Genomic DNA, 17,440 nt, shown 5'->3' on the forward strand with positions numbered 1-17,440 from the left:
AAAATACATGCATAAAAAAAATATTATTTAATTAAAAAAATAAACAAAATGTAGTGATTTTTGGACCAAATACAAAATAATTTCATAAGTAGTTCAACTAACACAAAATGCCTAACAAGTTTAACCGAATAAAAATAAGTTAAAAAATAATACATAATCATATATAATTGGCTGAAAACATATAATGAGTTCAAACGAGATCTTGTAGTGTAAGAGCTTTATGAAACTCTTCGTAACTTTACTAATAAGATCGGCGAAACAGTAAAGAGCTACACTATTCCCTTTTTACAATTAAACCATTCAATTACAAATATTGCAACTTTGCCCAAAATATTTACTTTACCGCACAGTCACACTTGCGCAACATGTCGGGCATGCCACTCAGTTCTTACACATAAAAATTAAAACTAAATGCATATAAACTAGCTATAATTGGATTTATTAGCGTTTGATAAGTTCGTCCTAACATCAACTCGGTTTGGGTTGAAACTAGGGAGATATGTAATTGATGTTTTTAGAAATGTGATATATGCAAATAGTCCTTTAATTAGTTTATTACGGGTAAGAAAAGTAATTTAATTAGTTAATATTAATAAAATTGGGAGATATGTAATATATGCGGTTTAGGAATGGAAAATATGTAACTATGTAATTAAATTTTAAGGATTGTGGAAATATGTAATAAAGCTATTTAGAAAGGAGATATCAACATAAGAAAAGCTAAAAGAGTTAAGTTGAACCATTATTTCAGTATATTGTAAGTTTAACCCGCAAGTGAGAGGGATTCATAATATGTGGGTTTCATATGTACATGCATGCACATACTTATTGTTAAATTGAGTAGGAGAGATGGTATTAGGTATAGCAATCAATCATATTTTGATCCAACAGTTGTTATTTCGACCCACTAAAGTGAAAGCTAGGATGAATGAAAAACAATGACTAATGTGGAACGAAACGAAATAGTTGGTTTTAATCACAACAGACCCAACTCTTCGAAACAATATCCAACCCTTGATTTGGAACCACCCCAAATCTATATATAGATTAACACTGTCTTAACTTTTTAACCTGGCTCGTCCCCTTTCAACTATTTTGTAACAAGTTAATATAAATGGACGCATGTACGTCACTTGTGAATTCTAGTCAAAACAAAATAATAGTACAACAATTGTAATCCCTTCCACTCAGTAAAATTATTTTGATGAAGTGACAAAGATAATCTGGAAAAATCTATAAATGAGAGGAAGAAAGTTTTATATAATGTAATATATTACAAACAGAGATAGCAACCTATCTATTATATGTAGAGGAGAGAGGGAATGTGACCGGAAATATGATTTTCATATTAGTCTTAATACTTTTGATGACACGTAAATGCTTTTGATTACATTAACATGCTTTTGATTGCATGTTAATGTCGACTAATATTCTCTCATTAGTATTGTTTATTATTTCTCAATCACAAGTAATTTGATAATTAATTTTTGATAATTTATTTACTTAAAGGATATTAATAAGCAAACAAATATCAATGTTTATTCACTAAAAGGATATTAATAAGCAAACAACTATCAATGAATATTTAGGTGTTCACCGTGAAATCTTTTCATTGCAGACCTAGTGTAACATTCTATTTTTTCCTTATTTGTTATTGACATGAATATTATTTATAACTAGAGTGAGACCCCGTATGCCACATGAGGTTTTCCAATAAAAAATTATAAATAATAATTAACCTTTGAAAATTTATACCAGAAGAATTATAAACAAGATATTATATAAACTATTGGGCATCTTCTAATTGCTATAATATTTGTTTGCCAACATAAACATAAGCAGATGACGTTAACTTTCGGTTAGACCAACCCACCTCCAAACATTCAAAACCCCAACAAAAAATTCGACTTGGACTGTAACAATGGTGCTCGACACCATGGGGTTTTTGCTCAGAGTGTAAAGAAAGAAAACTATTCGTAAGATATATCAATTACCTAGAATTGGTGTCCGAATAAAAGGTCGACGGATATCCCCGGAGAAACGCTAGTGGCGACGGCGGCGTAGTTAAACGGAGGCAGAAAACGAACTAGGGTAAAATTTACTAGTTGGATATGATCGAAATCGACTATATTCGCCATCTTTTATAAGGATTTCAACGCAAGGACATGCCTTTAAATCAAGTTTGAGCAATTGGCAGAAACAACCCTTCAACTTTAATCATATAAAAATCCAACGTTACAAAATCAACCCCTTTAGTTTTAGTTTTTAAATTTCATTTTTCTTAACTCTAAAAGAAAATAGAAAATGTTATAACCCTAATAATGTTAATATTAAACCAACCTTTTGAATGAAAGGTCGGCTATTCATCGATAACAATTATGTAATCTTTACATTTATATCTATATATTGATGATACACGATTTTAACTTTATATAAACTAATTCAATTTAAAAAATGTTTTATTTTAGAAGAAAGAGAAACTATAAACTTTAATAAGTTAGGTAAATGTTACAACTTAAAAAAAGAATTCCAAATATTAAGCAAAGCATAATACTTTATTCTAAATGATAAATGACAGCCCAGATTAGATTACACCGAACGTTCAAAACAAGTCGGGTCTTTTTTTTCTTTTGAAAAATAACGAATGTTACAAAATATTTATGATCAAGGTTCAATCAAAAAGTCAATTTAATAATAAAAGTTAAATTAATTAATGGATTTTTTTATTTAAAATGGAAATTAAATTTAGAGAATACATAATTTAGTTTAATAATAATAAAATTTACAATAATTGAATTTTAAAGATTTATAGAGTGAAAACCATCATGATATTGAGGAAAACAAGAGATGATAAAATATTTATAGTTTAAAGTTGAGGATAAGGATTTAAATGCACTTAGAAATTTATAGTTTGACGATATGGATATAAATAAGAAAATATAATTTAAATGATATTTTAACGGACATGAGTTATTATAAGATTTCTTGTTCGGTGTATTTTAGTTTTGTTGAGGTTGACGATCCTTTGGTCGGTTAATGGCATACAGTAGCAACTCCTGGTTGATTCTAGTAGTCGAACGACGATCGTGAAAAGCAAATGAACGACGTTGATTATGACGATGGATTCTTAGGGAAAGACATTCTATGAGGACCAATAATGGAAGTGTGTAAAATGACAGGTAAGTTGTAGGAATGAGTTGAGATAAAATAATGGGGATGGCGTATGTATATGTATATGTATGTACATGAATTAGTACTAGTGAAGACTCGAGGACGAGTCAAGAATTAAAATAATATGTATGAGTTTGAAGCATTTAAGTAAATAATGTTTTTATAAAATTTTCAAAAATAAAATAACCAAGCATATCAAACGAGTTGACCTTCCATGAGCTTTTCATGGCAATTTGAATGGCCCAACTAAATAAACAACATAAAGCTTGTAAATTGGCCTCCCATGAGCGTTCCATGGCAATTTGATGGCCCAATTCAAATAACGTGTAATAAACAATTGAGTTGTTCAGCCCATGAGCGTGTACATGGCACTTAACTGACCCAACTAATTAACGAATTATCAAATCAATGGAGTTATTCGGACCATGAGCGTTACATGGCATTTAACCGACTCAACTAAATATCGAATCAACGAATCAAATATAAGTAGTTGGTGCATCTCAGGAACCACCCCGGACGATACGTTCCAACCCAAAAATCAATCGAAAATGGTTTAAGAAATGAATAGTTGGAGTGTCCATGGATTTCCATGGATTTTTCACCCAACTAAGCATTTAAAATAATTTAAAACACAACTTGGAAGTATAACCATTTAGCCAGTTATGTTTACCACGCAACCGTTTAGCCGATCACGGGTACCACTTGAAGTTATGGTTGTATGAGATTTGTGATACCCCTACGCTTCAAGGTGAAAGAGCAAAACACGGGAATTCTTAAGGAATTTCCCACAATAAAATATAATCTACCAAAAATTAAGAGGATTTAAAAATATTTGAAAGTTGAGGCATAACCTCGGAATTTGTGTGTGTGTGCAACAAATAAACAAGATAAATACAATTTAAATAATTAATCTAAGCAAGCTGTAAACAATTTAAATAGTACATAAGGCAGTTCAGATAAGCACGTATAGGGTTCCTAACAAATGTCTAGGACAATTTCTAACGACCTATCTTATAACCTTCGGCTCTGATACCAATCTGTCACACCCTAACCTAAGGCGGAAATGCCGGAGCGTGATCTGATTACTCACAGCTCGAAGATACTATCATAAATATAAATGACAATATCTAATTAATTATTTTGTTCAAATAACACAAACAATAATCAAATACAACTAAACAATTCAAATAAATAAATACAATCATTTAAATTCAAGTTTGTCTTCAATATAACCCTAAGTGTCCATGCTTCAACTCAGGCAACCTGCATATGCGTAGAAAATGGAGTTTTGTCAACAAATAAGTTGAGTGAGTCTATCACCAATTTTGACACCAAAAATAATGTTAATATAATAAATAAGCAAAACGTAATAAATGTGGTAATGAAATCAAACCATAAGCAAATAAGTTGTTGACTAAACCATTGCCAAGTGAATCGGATGCCGGTAAATCAACTATGAGCAAATAAATAGAGTAAGACCGTTGCCAAGCGAATCGGGCGGTGGTCAATAGAATGAGAACCCAATACATGGGGATATGCGAGACCTCTCCTAGCACGAATGCGCACATAAACAAGTAAGTACATAACAAGTAGATTTAATCAATCACACACTGTCACACCCCAAATCTGGGCCTAGGAGTGTGACCAATAGTTGGTACCTGTTTTGTACATGTATCAGAGTTTTGGGTAAATTTTAGCGGAAGACTTTAAAGGTTTAATATAATATTAATTTACATTGAAAATTTTCTTGGGAATTAAACACCCAAGATGAAAGTTTACAAAATATTGGTATTAAATATTACAAGGATTTGTATATCAAAAACTAAGCCATCAAATATGCGAACTTCTATCTTCGGGATGACTCTATTCCTTGTTTCTAGTAATCATCAACTTAGTTACCTGAAGGTGGGATTAAAATACGTCAGCTATGTGCTGGTGAATAGTTATGACTCTAAAAGCATATAAATAACAATCATAATACAAATATACTTTTCTTGACAAGCTCAGCGGATATATTACTATACCTGGTATATGTAACACTGCCCTACACACACACAAGTCTTCGAGCCGCGTAGCCCATACCGGAGAAACTATATATGACAATTAGCCCACGACCACGTAGCCTTTGACTGTTTTAGGCTTAACGGTTATGTTTAGATCCAGACACACGTGTATTCGGTCTGAGTTGGTTTATTCTCTAATTTGTATTACAATGTTTTAGAGATCACGTAATCTCATGCAAATAGTTGACTGACTCAACAAGACAAACAACTTGTCTAATCCTATTGAGTATAAATATGTTTGACTATTTGTAAAGGTTTAACGTATTCACCTAAATCGATGATATGATTGTTTGAAAACCTTTCTTGATTGCAAATGATTGGCAACCTATAAACAAATAGGTTTGAATGATCACCCTGATGGTGTTTCTTGATTAGACTGCAGACTTTAAGTCTGGTTTTAACCTTGATTAGGTTTGTGAATGTTTTGAAATCATGATTTTGTTTGTGTGACGTTTGATATAGCATGCTTTGGCCTAATAGGTTTTATCAGGTTGGCAAACTTCTCCAGGTAAGTAAACGGGTCCCGCGGTTGATTGGGATGTGTACGAATTACTTACCTTAGGCAAGAAGAGCCTACTAATGATATCCCCCTTCAAGTTACTACATGTCCGTCAAAATATCGTTTTGTATAACATTATATTTATAAAAATAATGTTTGATTGAAATCCGTTCGTGAATGCTTTTGAAAATGCTTTCAAGGTTAAAGGCCATAGCCTTGACTGAGTCTAAACTTAATGTAATAAAATTGATAATAACTTAGACTTAGATTCTTCGGCAAAGCTAGCACGCTTCCCAATACTAAGTGTGTGAGAATGAGTGTGAGATTGGTGTGAAATGGGCTGAACCCGTAGCTGCCTATTTATAGCCTTGGTTCATGCATCTTCGCGATACGTGAAGATGCTCGCTTGAGCCAGTTCGTGATACGCGAAGGTGCCAAAGTCGGCGCCGCAATTTTGCATGTCAACCCCGAGCCGCCACTGTCACCACGTCACTGGATAAGCTTTGAATTGTGTGCCAGCATCTTCACGATACGCGAAGATGTTCATTCTTTGCATCTTCGCGATACGCGAAGATGTATAAGTTTCAGAAATTTCCTTTTGGTCCTTCCACTTTCAGATTTGGCACTTTTGGCCCTTTAACTTTCTGAATTTGCATCTTTAATCCAAAATTTGATCATGGAAATCCCGAGATGTTACATACTCCCCACCTTTAAAATAATCTCGTCCTCGAGATTTATTGAAATAAGTATGGGTATTTCTTTTTTATTTCTGATTCAAGTTCCCATGTATACTCAGGTCCACGCCTTGAATCCCAACGGACTTTTACTAACTTAAGTCGTTTACGCTTGAGGAATTTAATCATACTATCCTCAATTTGAATTGGTTGTTCCACAAACTTAAGTTTTTCATTAACCTCAACATCTTTTAATGGCATTGCAAGAGTTTCATCAGCTAAACACTTGCGTAAATGTGATATATGAAATACATCATGAATGCCACTCATTTCATCAGGTAACTCCAACCGGTATGCAACAGGTCCTATTCTTTCAAGTATTTTGAATGGTCCAACGAAGCGTGGACTCAATTTTCCTTTCTTCCCAAATCGTACTACACCTTTCCAAGGTGATACTTTGAGTAATACTCTATCTCCTACTTGAAATTCTAGAGGCTTGCGGCGAATATCGGCATAACTTTTCTGTCTATCTCTTGCCGCTTTCAATCGTTCTCGTATTTGGATCACTTGATCAGTGGTCTTTTGAACAATTTCAGGACCTGATAACTGGTTATCTCCAGTCTCTGACCAACAAATAGGTGTTCTACATTTCCGTCCATATAATGCTTCAAAAGGTGCCATTTGGATACTCGTATGATAACTGTTGTTATAGGAGAATTCCATTAGAGGTAAATGAGTATCCCAACTTCCTCCTAGATCAATTACACATGCACGAAGCATATCTTCTAACGTTTGGATAGTGTGTTCACTTTGACCATCTGTTTACGGGTGATACGCAGTACTTAAATTCAGTTACGCTCCCATAGCCTTTTGAAAACTTGCCCAAAATTTTGAAGTGAAATGACTATCTCTATCGGAAATGATAGACAATGGCACACCATGAAACGATACAATATTTTCAACATATAATCGTGCCAATTTATCCATGCTATAAGATTCTTGTATTGGAATGAAATGAGCCGATTTTGTTAATCTGTCTACGATAACCCATATCGCATCATTTTGTCGAGCAGTCTTTGGTAATTTCATAATAAAGTCCATGGTTATCATATCCCATTTCCATATTGGGATTTCAGGCTGCTGTAATAACCCTAATGGCTTTTGATGTTTGGCTTTTACTTTTGAGCACATTAAACACTTGGCAACATATATGGCAATGTCCTTTTTCATGCCAATCCACCAATAATCATTCCTTAGGTTATGATACATCTTGTCACTTCCCGGATGCATCATATATTTTGACTTATGAGCTTCATCAAGAATCTTATTCCTTAATTCTCCAACCATTGGTACCCAGATTCTTTTCCCTAATCTGAGTATCTCATCATTACCTTTAACCAGTTGATCAATCGTTCCATTTTCTTTTTCAGCCTTAACATATTCTTCTTCTAGTGCCAATTTCTGAGCTTCTTTAATTTGATTGATCAAATCTACTTTAACTTCTATTCTTAAAGCTCGAACTCTTTATGGTTTAACATGTTCCTTTCTGCTTAAAGCATCTGCCATGACGTTTGCTTTCCCTTAATGATACACAATTTCACAGTCATAGTCGTTTAAAGTTTCCATCCAACGCCTCTGCCTCATATTCAATTCTTTTTGATCGAAAATATGCTTCAAACTCTTGTGATCAGTGTATATGGTAAACTTAACACCATACAAATAATGTCTCCATAGTTTTAATGCAAAAATTATTGCACCTAGTTCCAAATCATGTGTAGTATAATTCTTTTCATGAACCTTCAGTTGTCTTGAAGCATATGCAATAACTTTCTTTCCTTGCATCAGAACACTTCCCATACCTGTGTGCGATGCATCACAATATATGACAAAGTTATCCTGACCTTTTGGCAAAGCCAAGATTGGCGCATTTGTTAATTTCTCTTTTAATGTCTCAAATGCTTCTTCTTGCTTTGGTCCCCATTCAAACTTGACCAACTTTCGAGTAAGTGCGGTTAACGGGACTGCTATTCTTGAAAAATTTTGGATAAACCTTCGATAATATCCAGCTAGACCTAGAAAACTTCTCACTTGAGTTGGTGTTTTTGGTTTCTCCCATTTAGTTATGGCTTCTATCTTAGCGGGATCAACTTGAATTCCTTTTGCATTTATAATATGACCGAGAAATTGAACTTCCGGTAACCAAAATTCACACTTAGAGAATTTGGCATATAACTTTTCTGTCCTCAAGGTTTCCAACATAACTCTTAGATGAACTCGATGATCTTCTTCCGATTTGGAATATATAAGAATATCATCAATGAACACAATAACAAATTTGTCAAGGTATGGCTTGCAAATTCGGTTCATCATATCCATGAATGCTGCCGGAGCATTAGTGAGTCCGAAAGGCATAAATGTGAACTCATAATGTCCGTACCTTGTTCTAAATGTTGTTTTAGAAATATCTTTTTCTTGAACCTTTAATTGATGATATCTTGATCTGAGATCAATTTTAGAAAAATATCTTGCACCTTGAAGTTGGTCAAACAAATTTTCAATCCTAGGAAGTGGATATTTGTTCTTAATTGTAACCTTATTCAGTTCCCGATAATCTATACACATTCTCATTGAACCATCCTTCTTTTTAACGAACAGTAACGGGGCTCCCCATGGCGACGAACTTGGTCTAATGAATCCTTTTTCTAATAATTCATCCAACTGTTTCTTCAGTTCCTTCATCTCTGTAGGGGCTAGTCTATAAGGGGACTTGGCTATCGGTGAGGTTCCTGGAATCAAGTCAATTTTAAACTCTACCTCTCTGTCTGGCGGAATTCCTGGTAACTCATCAGGAAATACATCTTTAAACTCTGAAACAACTGGTACTTCTTCCAACTTCTTTGATTCGGATTCTTTGGTTACAAAAGCCATAAAAGCAAGACATCCTTTTCCTAAACAACGACTGGCTTTTTATCTTTGAAATTATTCCAACTTTTCCTGCCTCCTTATCTCCGACGATTCGAATAATTTTACTATTTGGTGTTCGAATTTCAATCATCTTATCACCACATAGGATACGGGCTTGATTCCTAACTAACCAATCCATTCCTAACACTACATCGAATCCTGCTAATGTCATCGGAAACAATCGCACAGGTATATTATAACTAGCTAATGAAATTATTGCGTCACTTAAAGCTTCGTTTATTTTAATCAATTCATCATTAGCGGTTTCAACCTCAAGATGATCATTCAATTTTACTAGAGGTGTATTTAACAGTCTACAAAACTTATGGTCTATGAAACTTTGATTAGCACCAGAGTCAAATAACACTCTAGCATAAATGTTTTTGATAGGGAACGTACCGGTAATTACATCCGGAATATCGGCTGCCCTTTGAGTGTCGAGCGTGAAAACTCGAGCATTTCCTTTTCTAGCCTCGGTTCTTGTGCCATTTCCACTTGCACTAGCTGTAGTGGTTGCTGGCTTCCTCTTTGGGCACCCAGTACTAAAATGCCCCTTCTCTCCACAATCAAAACATACCACTGTTTTTCTTTTACAATCAGCTTCCACATGACCAGGCTTTTTACAAAAATTATAGGTAACAGTATTGGCTGGTCGTAAACATTTACCATAGTGCCTCCTACCGCATGACTTACAAATGGGACGTGTGTACATAAATGTCCCTTCCTTTCTTTTCTCAACTTTTCTCATTTTTTCACCAACAGGAGACTTCTCCTCAACCTTCTTCCTTTCATCTCGATTACGGATCATACCATCCATCAGATATCCGGCTAACTCCATTGATGACTCAATCGTTGATGGCATGTGCGAACGAACCAAATCACGGATTTTGATTGGTAATCTGTAAATGTATCTAGTCACCTTATTGAACTCGGGGGTGACCAGATGTGGGACAATGCGACAATACTCCAAAAACTTGGTGTTATATTCCTTTAAATTGATTCCAATAACCCGATGGTTCCACAGCTTCGTTTGTATTTGGTTGATTTCGTTAATCGGACAGAACCTTTTCAAAATCATTTCCTTAAATTCCTTCCATTCCAGATTGTACAAACTCTCTCTACCCTTGACTTCAATAAGGGTATTCCACCATTCTAGGGCCTCTCCCTTGAACATCTGGGAGGTATACTGAATTTTCTCCATTTCAGAACACTTGCTAATAATCACAATCGATTCCATTTCCTCCAACCATCGGAGGGTTACAATAGCTCCCTTATCTCCATAGAACTCCTTGGGGCTATATACTTTGAAAATTTTAAAATCACAACCTTCTTGAATTTTTGGTTTCTTTTTTTTGTTTGGTAGCTCGTTTTCTGCAGTCGAGCTATTAGCACTCACTTCTTCTTTCTTTCACGATTCCTTCTTTCTTGTTTCCTTCTTTTCAGTTTCTTTCTTTTCAGTTTCCTTTTTAGTTTCCCGTTTAGATTGGACAGTTTCGTGTTTGCTTTGGCTGGGTCGTTTAGAATGAGAAGCAGTTCTACTTGGATTATTTTTCATTAGTTCAACTAATGGATTAACAGCCTCTTTAATCAAGTCACGAATACCACATACATATTCAGGAGGTATTGCTCGAATATTCTCTTCCATTGTCCTTTCATTGTTGTTATCTTGAACAGTTGGGTTACTATCGGCCTTTTCTTTTCCTAACATTCTATAAAATTAAAAGTAGCAATAACTTAGAAAATAGTAATACAACATTTTCAATTTCTTTTGATTTATATTACATAGAAAGGGAAACACAACAACAACATAACCATAACAACTTATTCTAATCTTTGACCCACTTTTTAACAAGATTTTTCATCTTATCACACTTCTTTATTATTTTCTTTTCTAATTTCTTTTTATTTATTCTTTCATTCCTGAGTTCATCCATCACTGCGTTGGGCGGATTTGGATAACCTGTGGGTGCTGATGCAGCAGGGAATAGATATGCATTTTCTCTAGGATACAAGTGGGGATTAGCTACGTATGCCTGCATTTCCTCATCAGGTATGTTTTTGGTGTAAAATTCCTCAATCAAACGTCATTCTTCCCATATTGCATTGGCTTGTTCTGAAATTGTTGGGATGGGACCTACGTAAGGTGGAAATTGGCGATTATCTTGTTCATTTTCTTCTTCTTCCTCGGGTTCAGAGGAATCATCCATTGGTACTTGGGGTTGAGCTAGAGCACGGCGACTGGGTTCTGCAATGATTTGGGCATTCGGGGGTGGCGATCCAAAATGCCATATGTTTGGTTCTGAGTGACAATTCATCCAACTAGAAGAATTGGTGTATAGTTCCTGATTAAATTGGCTCTGAACTTCTACTTCTTCTATCGGGTGATACTGAGGATTGTTTTCTGTTGTGTCATCCGATATTTCAATCGGCATTTGATGACTACCAGGCATGTATATTGGTTGAGTTCCGTATGGTACATTCGGAACTATCGGCTGCTCTTTGCCAAAAAAGCTAGTATAATAACTATTATTGTTGCTTCTTGCCATATCTAGCGGATAAGGCATAGGGGTGGGATTAGTCCTTCTAGCGACTCGACGCTTATGACCAAGAAAATTAAAATACGACATCTGCACTTAAATTAGTCTTAGGGATAGGAAGCTTACCAATCCTATCTTATCCCTACATGATAATTAAAATAATAGCAATCTTATGGTTAAAACTTAGGTACTATTATCATAATACATAATTCGCTAAAACCGATGGCTCTGATACCAACATGTCACACCCCAAATCTGGGCCTAGGAGTGTGACCAATAGTTGGTACCAGTTTTGTAAACGTATCAGAGTTTTGGGTAAATTTTAGCGAAAGACTTTAAAGGTTTAATATAATATTAATTTACATTGAAAATTTACATGGGAATTAAACACCCAAGATGAAAGTTTACAAAATATTGGTATTAAATATTACAAGGATTTGTATATCAAAAACTGAGCCATCAAATATGCGAACTTCTATCTCCGGGATGACTCTATTCCTTGTTTCTAGTAATCATCAACTTAGTTACCTGCAGGTGGGATTAAATAGTACATAAGGCAGTTCAGATAAGCACGTATAGGGTTCCTAACATATGTCTAGGACAATTTCTAACGACCTATCTTATAACCTTCGGCTCTGATACCAATCTGTCACACCCTAACCTAAGGAGGAAATGTCGGGGCGTGATCAGATTGCTCACAGCTCGAAGATACTATCATAAATATAAATGACAACATCTAATTAATTATTTTGTTCAAATAACACAAACAATAATCAAATATAACTAAACAATTCAAATAAATAAATACAATCATTTAAATTCAAGTTTGTCTTCAATATAACCCTAAGTGTCCATCCTTCAACTCAGGCAACCTGCATATGCGTAGAAAATGGAGTTTTGTCAACAAATAAGTTGAATGAGTCTATCACCAATTTTGACACCAAAAATAATGTTAATATAATAAATAAGCAAAAAGTAATAAATGCGGTAATGAAATCAAACCATAAGCAAATAAGTTGTTGACTAAACCATTGCCAAGCTAATCGGATGCCGGTAAATCAACTATGAGCAAATAAATAGAGTAAGACCGTTGCCAAGCGAATCAGGCGGTGGTCAATAGAATGAGAACCCAATACATGGGGATATGCGAGACCTCTCCGAGCATGAATGCGCACATAAACAAGTAAGCACATAACAAGTAGATTTAATCAGTCACACCCCAAATTTGGGCCTAGGAGTGTGACCAATAGTTGGTACCAGTTTTGTAAATGTATCAGAGTTTTTGGTAAATTTTAGTGGAAGACTTTAAAGGTTTAATATAATATTAATTTACATTGAAAATTTTCTTGGGAATTAAACACCCAAGATGAAAGTTTACAAAATATTGGTATTAAATATTACAAGGATTTGTATATCAAAAACTGAGCCATCAAATATGCGAACTTCTATCTCCGGGATGACTCTATTCCTTGTTTCTAGTAATCATCAACTTAGTTACCTGCAGGTGGGATTAAAATACGTCAGCTATGTGCTGGTGAATAGTTATGACTCTAAAAGCATATAAATAACAATCATAATACAAATATACTTTTCTGGACAAACTCAGCGGATATATTACTATACCCGGTATATGTAACACTGCCCTACACACACACAAGTCTTCGAGCCGCGTAGCCCATACCGGAGAAACTATATATGACAATTAGCCCACGACCACGTAGCCTTTGACTGTTTTAGGCTTAACGGTTATGTTTAGATCCAGACACATGTGTATTCGGTCTGAGTTGGTTTATTCTCTAATTTGTATTACAATGTTTTAGAGATCACGTAATCTCATGCAAATAGTTGACTGACTCAACAAGACAAACAACCTGTCTATCCTATTGAGTATAAATATGTTTGACTATTTTTAAAGGTTTAACGTATTCACCTAAATCGATGATATGATTGTTTGAAAACCTTTCTTGATTGCAAGTGATTGTCAACCTATAAACAAATAGGTTTGAATGATCACCCTGATGGTGTTTCTGGATTAGACTGCAGACTTTAAGTCTGGTTTTAACCTTGATTAGGTTTGTGAATGTTTTGAAATCATGATTGTGTTTATGTGACGTTTGATATAGCATGCTTTGGCCTAATAGATTTTATCACATTGGCAAACTTCTCCAGGTAAGTAAACGGGTCCCGCGGTTGATTGGGATGTGTACGAATTACTTACCTTAGGCAAGAAAAGTCTACTAATGATATCCCCCATCCAGTTACAACATGCCCGTCAAAATATAGTTTTGTATAACATTATATTTATAAAAATAATGTTTGATTGAAATCGGTTCGTGAATGCTTTTGAAAATGCTTTCAAGGTTAAAGGCCATAGCCTCGACTGAGTCTAAGCTTAATGTAAGAAAATTGATAATAACTTAGACTTAGATTCTACCTTAGTGGATGCTTGAATACTTATGCTAAGGCAGAACGATTGTTTAGTTGGCAGAACTTCACTCCTAACTCGCTTAACAACTCTACGGCTTGTTAACACTTCAATCCTTGCTCGAACTTCACGAAAAGGGACCTCGGGATTCTTCGGCAAAGCTAGCACGCTTCCCAATACTAAGTGTGTGAGAATGAGTGTGAGATTGGTGTGAAATGGGCTGAAACCGTAGCTGCCTATTTATAGCCTTGGTTCATGCATCTTCGCGATACGCGAAGATGCTCGCTTGAGCCAGTTCGCGATACGCGAAGGTGCCAAAGTCGGCGCCGCAATTTTGCATGTCAACCTCGAGCCGCCACGTGTCACCACGTCACTGGATAAGCTTTGAATTATGTGCCAGCATCTTCGCAATACGCGAAGATGTTCCTTCTTTGCATCTTTGCGATACGCGAAGATGTATAAGTTTCAGAAATTTCCTTTTGGTCCTTCCACTTTCAGATTTGGCACTTTTGGCCCTTTAACTTTCTGAATTTGCATCTTTAATCCAAAATTTGATCAGGGAAATCCCAAGATGTTACACACACAATTACACGTTTGCTATTTTTGATATGTATGTATATATAGATATGTATGTATAGCATGATATAAGCATATGTCCCCATAATGTTTGTGAAAATTGAGTGAAATAGGGGAATGATAAAACTCACCTTAGATTAAAGGCAAGTGATTATTAATTAAGATAAACGGACTAAAGATTAAGCGAGTCGTCCACTACGCGTCGAACGAGATTAATGATCAGAACCTGAAACTTTGAGATACGATAATATAATTAAAAACGAACTTAATGCCGCTAGAATCAATCCATACGGACATCTAGAACTCCGGTTATGTTATATTTAAGATTTAAGCGAGCTGGTACCGACCAGAATCCAAACAGCGAGTCATGATTCGGGTTTTGGTAAGTAGCCTTAAATTTTTGTTACGAGAATAAAAGTGTTCTGGACCGAACATTGAATCTGACGAGAAGCATGAGAAAACGTAAAGTCAAACTTGTTGAATGTTTCGCCCTTTAACGGGTTTTAAGCGAATTGACCAGTCAACACCCTTCAATCACCGAAATTGATCGAAGGTTATCGATTATGGAATGCATATGAACGATTCCAATGTTTACAACTTACCCGGAAAGTGAAAGGATTGATGAGAAACAGAAGTCAAAGGTCCTAAAGCAAGCAAAGTCAACGAACAAGTCTTGAATCTTCAACCAATTAGCAAAAACCGACGGATTTGAGGATGATCAGAGGCTAATGACGGCTGAGAAGGCTCCTCTAGGGTTTGTGTAAAGTGTTATGGTAGGAGATTAGGGGTTGTTTATATAGAGATTACGAAAACAAACTATTTATGGGCTTTTTACTCGTTTAAGCAAGTATATATGTTTTTAATGAGAGAATCAATGAAATAATCTATAGATTTGATCTTGGTCTGTAAGAAACGATTAGGGATATGCAATTTAGTTATACTATGATTTCTTGGACCTTAATTCACTCAAATATGTCTAATATACATGATTTTATACCTTAAACGAGCTAATAAACGAAATCCAACCGCAAAACCAGTTCAGATGGTCCATAGCGGCGCGCGACCAAGGTGGGCAGCCAGCCATGCGGCGCCCGGGGTGCAAGGAGGTGGAGTTTGGATTTTTGACAATATTGGTCCTTGAAGTTTGATATTTGGCTAAATATTGAGCTAATTATGAAAGAAATAAGAAATAAACATCATCTAAAGTCTGAGGGGTAAAATATGAACATTAGCAACTTAAATATTTTATTCTTGATTAATAATAATAATCTAAAACATTCCAGGGTCGGGAGATGAGTAAACGAATACGGGTTTGAATAATCCGAAATGCTACATCAGGGTTGTGTCAGAAGCCTATTTCGAGGTGTCTACACATGTCTTGCCGACTGTTTTGAAATTACTTTTTGCTTTTTGCCTTTTCCCGCTTATCATGTCAATCACTCATTGGGTGATTGCTTTTCTCTCACCGTTCCCTTTTTCATCTCATTAATTGCGATGGGTATAAAAAGGGGTTAACCGTTTCTATTCTTCATTCGCTTATGAAATTTTAACTTTGGCTATTCTTCTTCTTTGCTTTCTTACTATCATTTAATCATAGCTCGTTGCGATAAATTCCTTAGACTCCCTTATGGCCGTTGGTAAGAGAGATAATCCCCTGGCGAGCGTTGATCTTATTCCAATTATTTGGAAAGAGAAGGACTTTTCCGACATCGTCAAAGGTTACGGTCTGGCTCCGGAATGGGAGCCGGAACTATCGTCTGTAGGCTCGACCACTGATAAGCCTCCCAAAGGTAAGATGGCGTTATATGGCGAGTTCTTTTCAACTGGTAACTTTAGGTTACCAATTACGAAGTTCTTGGGGGCGGTTTTTGGTATTGACTAGATACACATCTCCCAAAATGCACCCTTTTGGGTTGATAAGGCTTCGACACTTCGACTTTTGCTGCCAATCTTAGGGTATTGTCCCAACCGTCGACAAATTCTTTGTATTCTACAAATTAAAAAGCCATAGGATTTGGTTCAACTGCTCGTCTATTAGGAAGAAGGAAATAGGTACTGAGTCGCCTCGCGCTGCTCATGAGTGGAAAACCAAGTTCCTCTGGATCTGGGAAGATGTTATGCCGCTGACGATGACCCGTTGTTCCATGGTTGAAAAATATCCAGATTTTGAAACGGTTGACTCTACCAACCAACCATGGTTCGAGATTCTGACTCGTGCGCCGATTCCTATACGCCTTATTCCCGAATAAGCGCTTATGGGAGTAGGGATGAGCCGTTTGTGGCTGTTCCTGGATGATTGTCCTTATTATTTGAAGGATGATGAGTGTAAGTGTTCTTCCACATCATTTTTTTAATGCTCGTTTGCTGTTTCAGCTGAAGGAACTGTCTTCAATGTCCATTTAGATGGCGTTCGTGGAGAGATGTACCGCCAACCGCGTGATACGGCCTCCCTCCCAATTTTGGTCAAAACTCGGGATAAATTTCTCTTCTCTAAAACCGTCCGCACCGAGCCCGTCTTTGACAAAATTTCT

At 35.7% G+C, this 17,440-nt stretch overlaps 1 protein-coding gene across 1 annotated transcript; it reads right to left on the bottom strand.

Moving 5' to 3' along the window:
- Positions 1–9,267: 9,267 nt before the first annotated feature.
- LOC143582642 (uncharacterized) lies at positions 9,268–10,449 on the bottom strand. Its single transcript, XM_077065162.1, has one exon. The coding sequence runs from the start codon at positions 10,447–10,449 to the stop codon at positions 9,268–9,270; it is 1,182 nt and encodes a 393-aa protein (XP_076921277.1).
- Between the last annotated feature and the right edge of the window lie 6,991 nt (positions 10,450–17,440).

Source organism: Bidens hawaiensis, unplaced genomic scaffold (assembly GCF_021521415.1).
Source record: "Bidens hawaiensis isolate Kalapana, Puna unplaced genomic scaffold, B.hawaiensis_p1.1 tig00031826_1, whole genome shotgun sequence".
Lineage (NCBI taxonomy): Eukaryota > Viridiplantae > Streptophyta > Magnoliopsida > Asterales > Asteraceae > Bidens > Bidens hawaiensis.

Excerpts from the sequence above, each read along its gene's own strand:
- LOC143582642 (XM_077065162.1), bottom strand. The coding sequence starts at position 10,449 with ATGATTTTGAAAAGGTTCTGTCCGATTAACGAAATCAACCAAATACAA.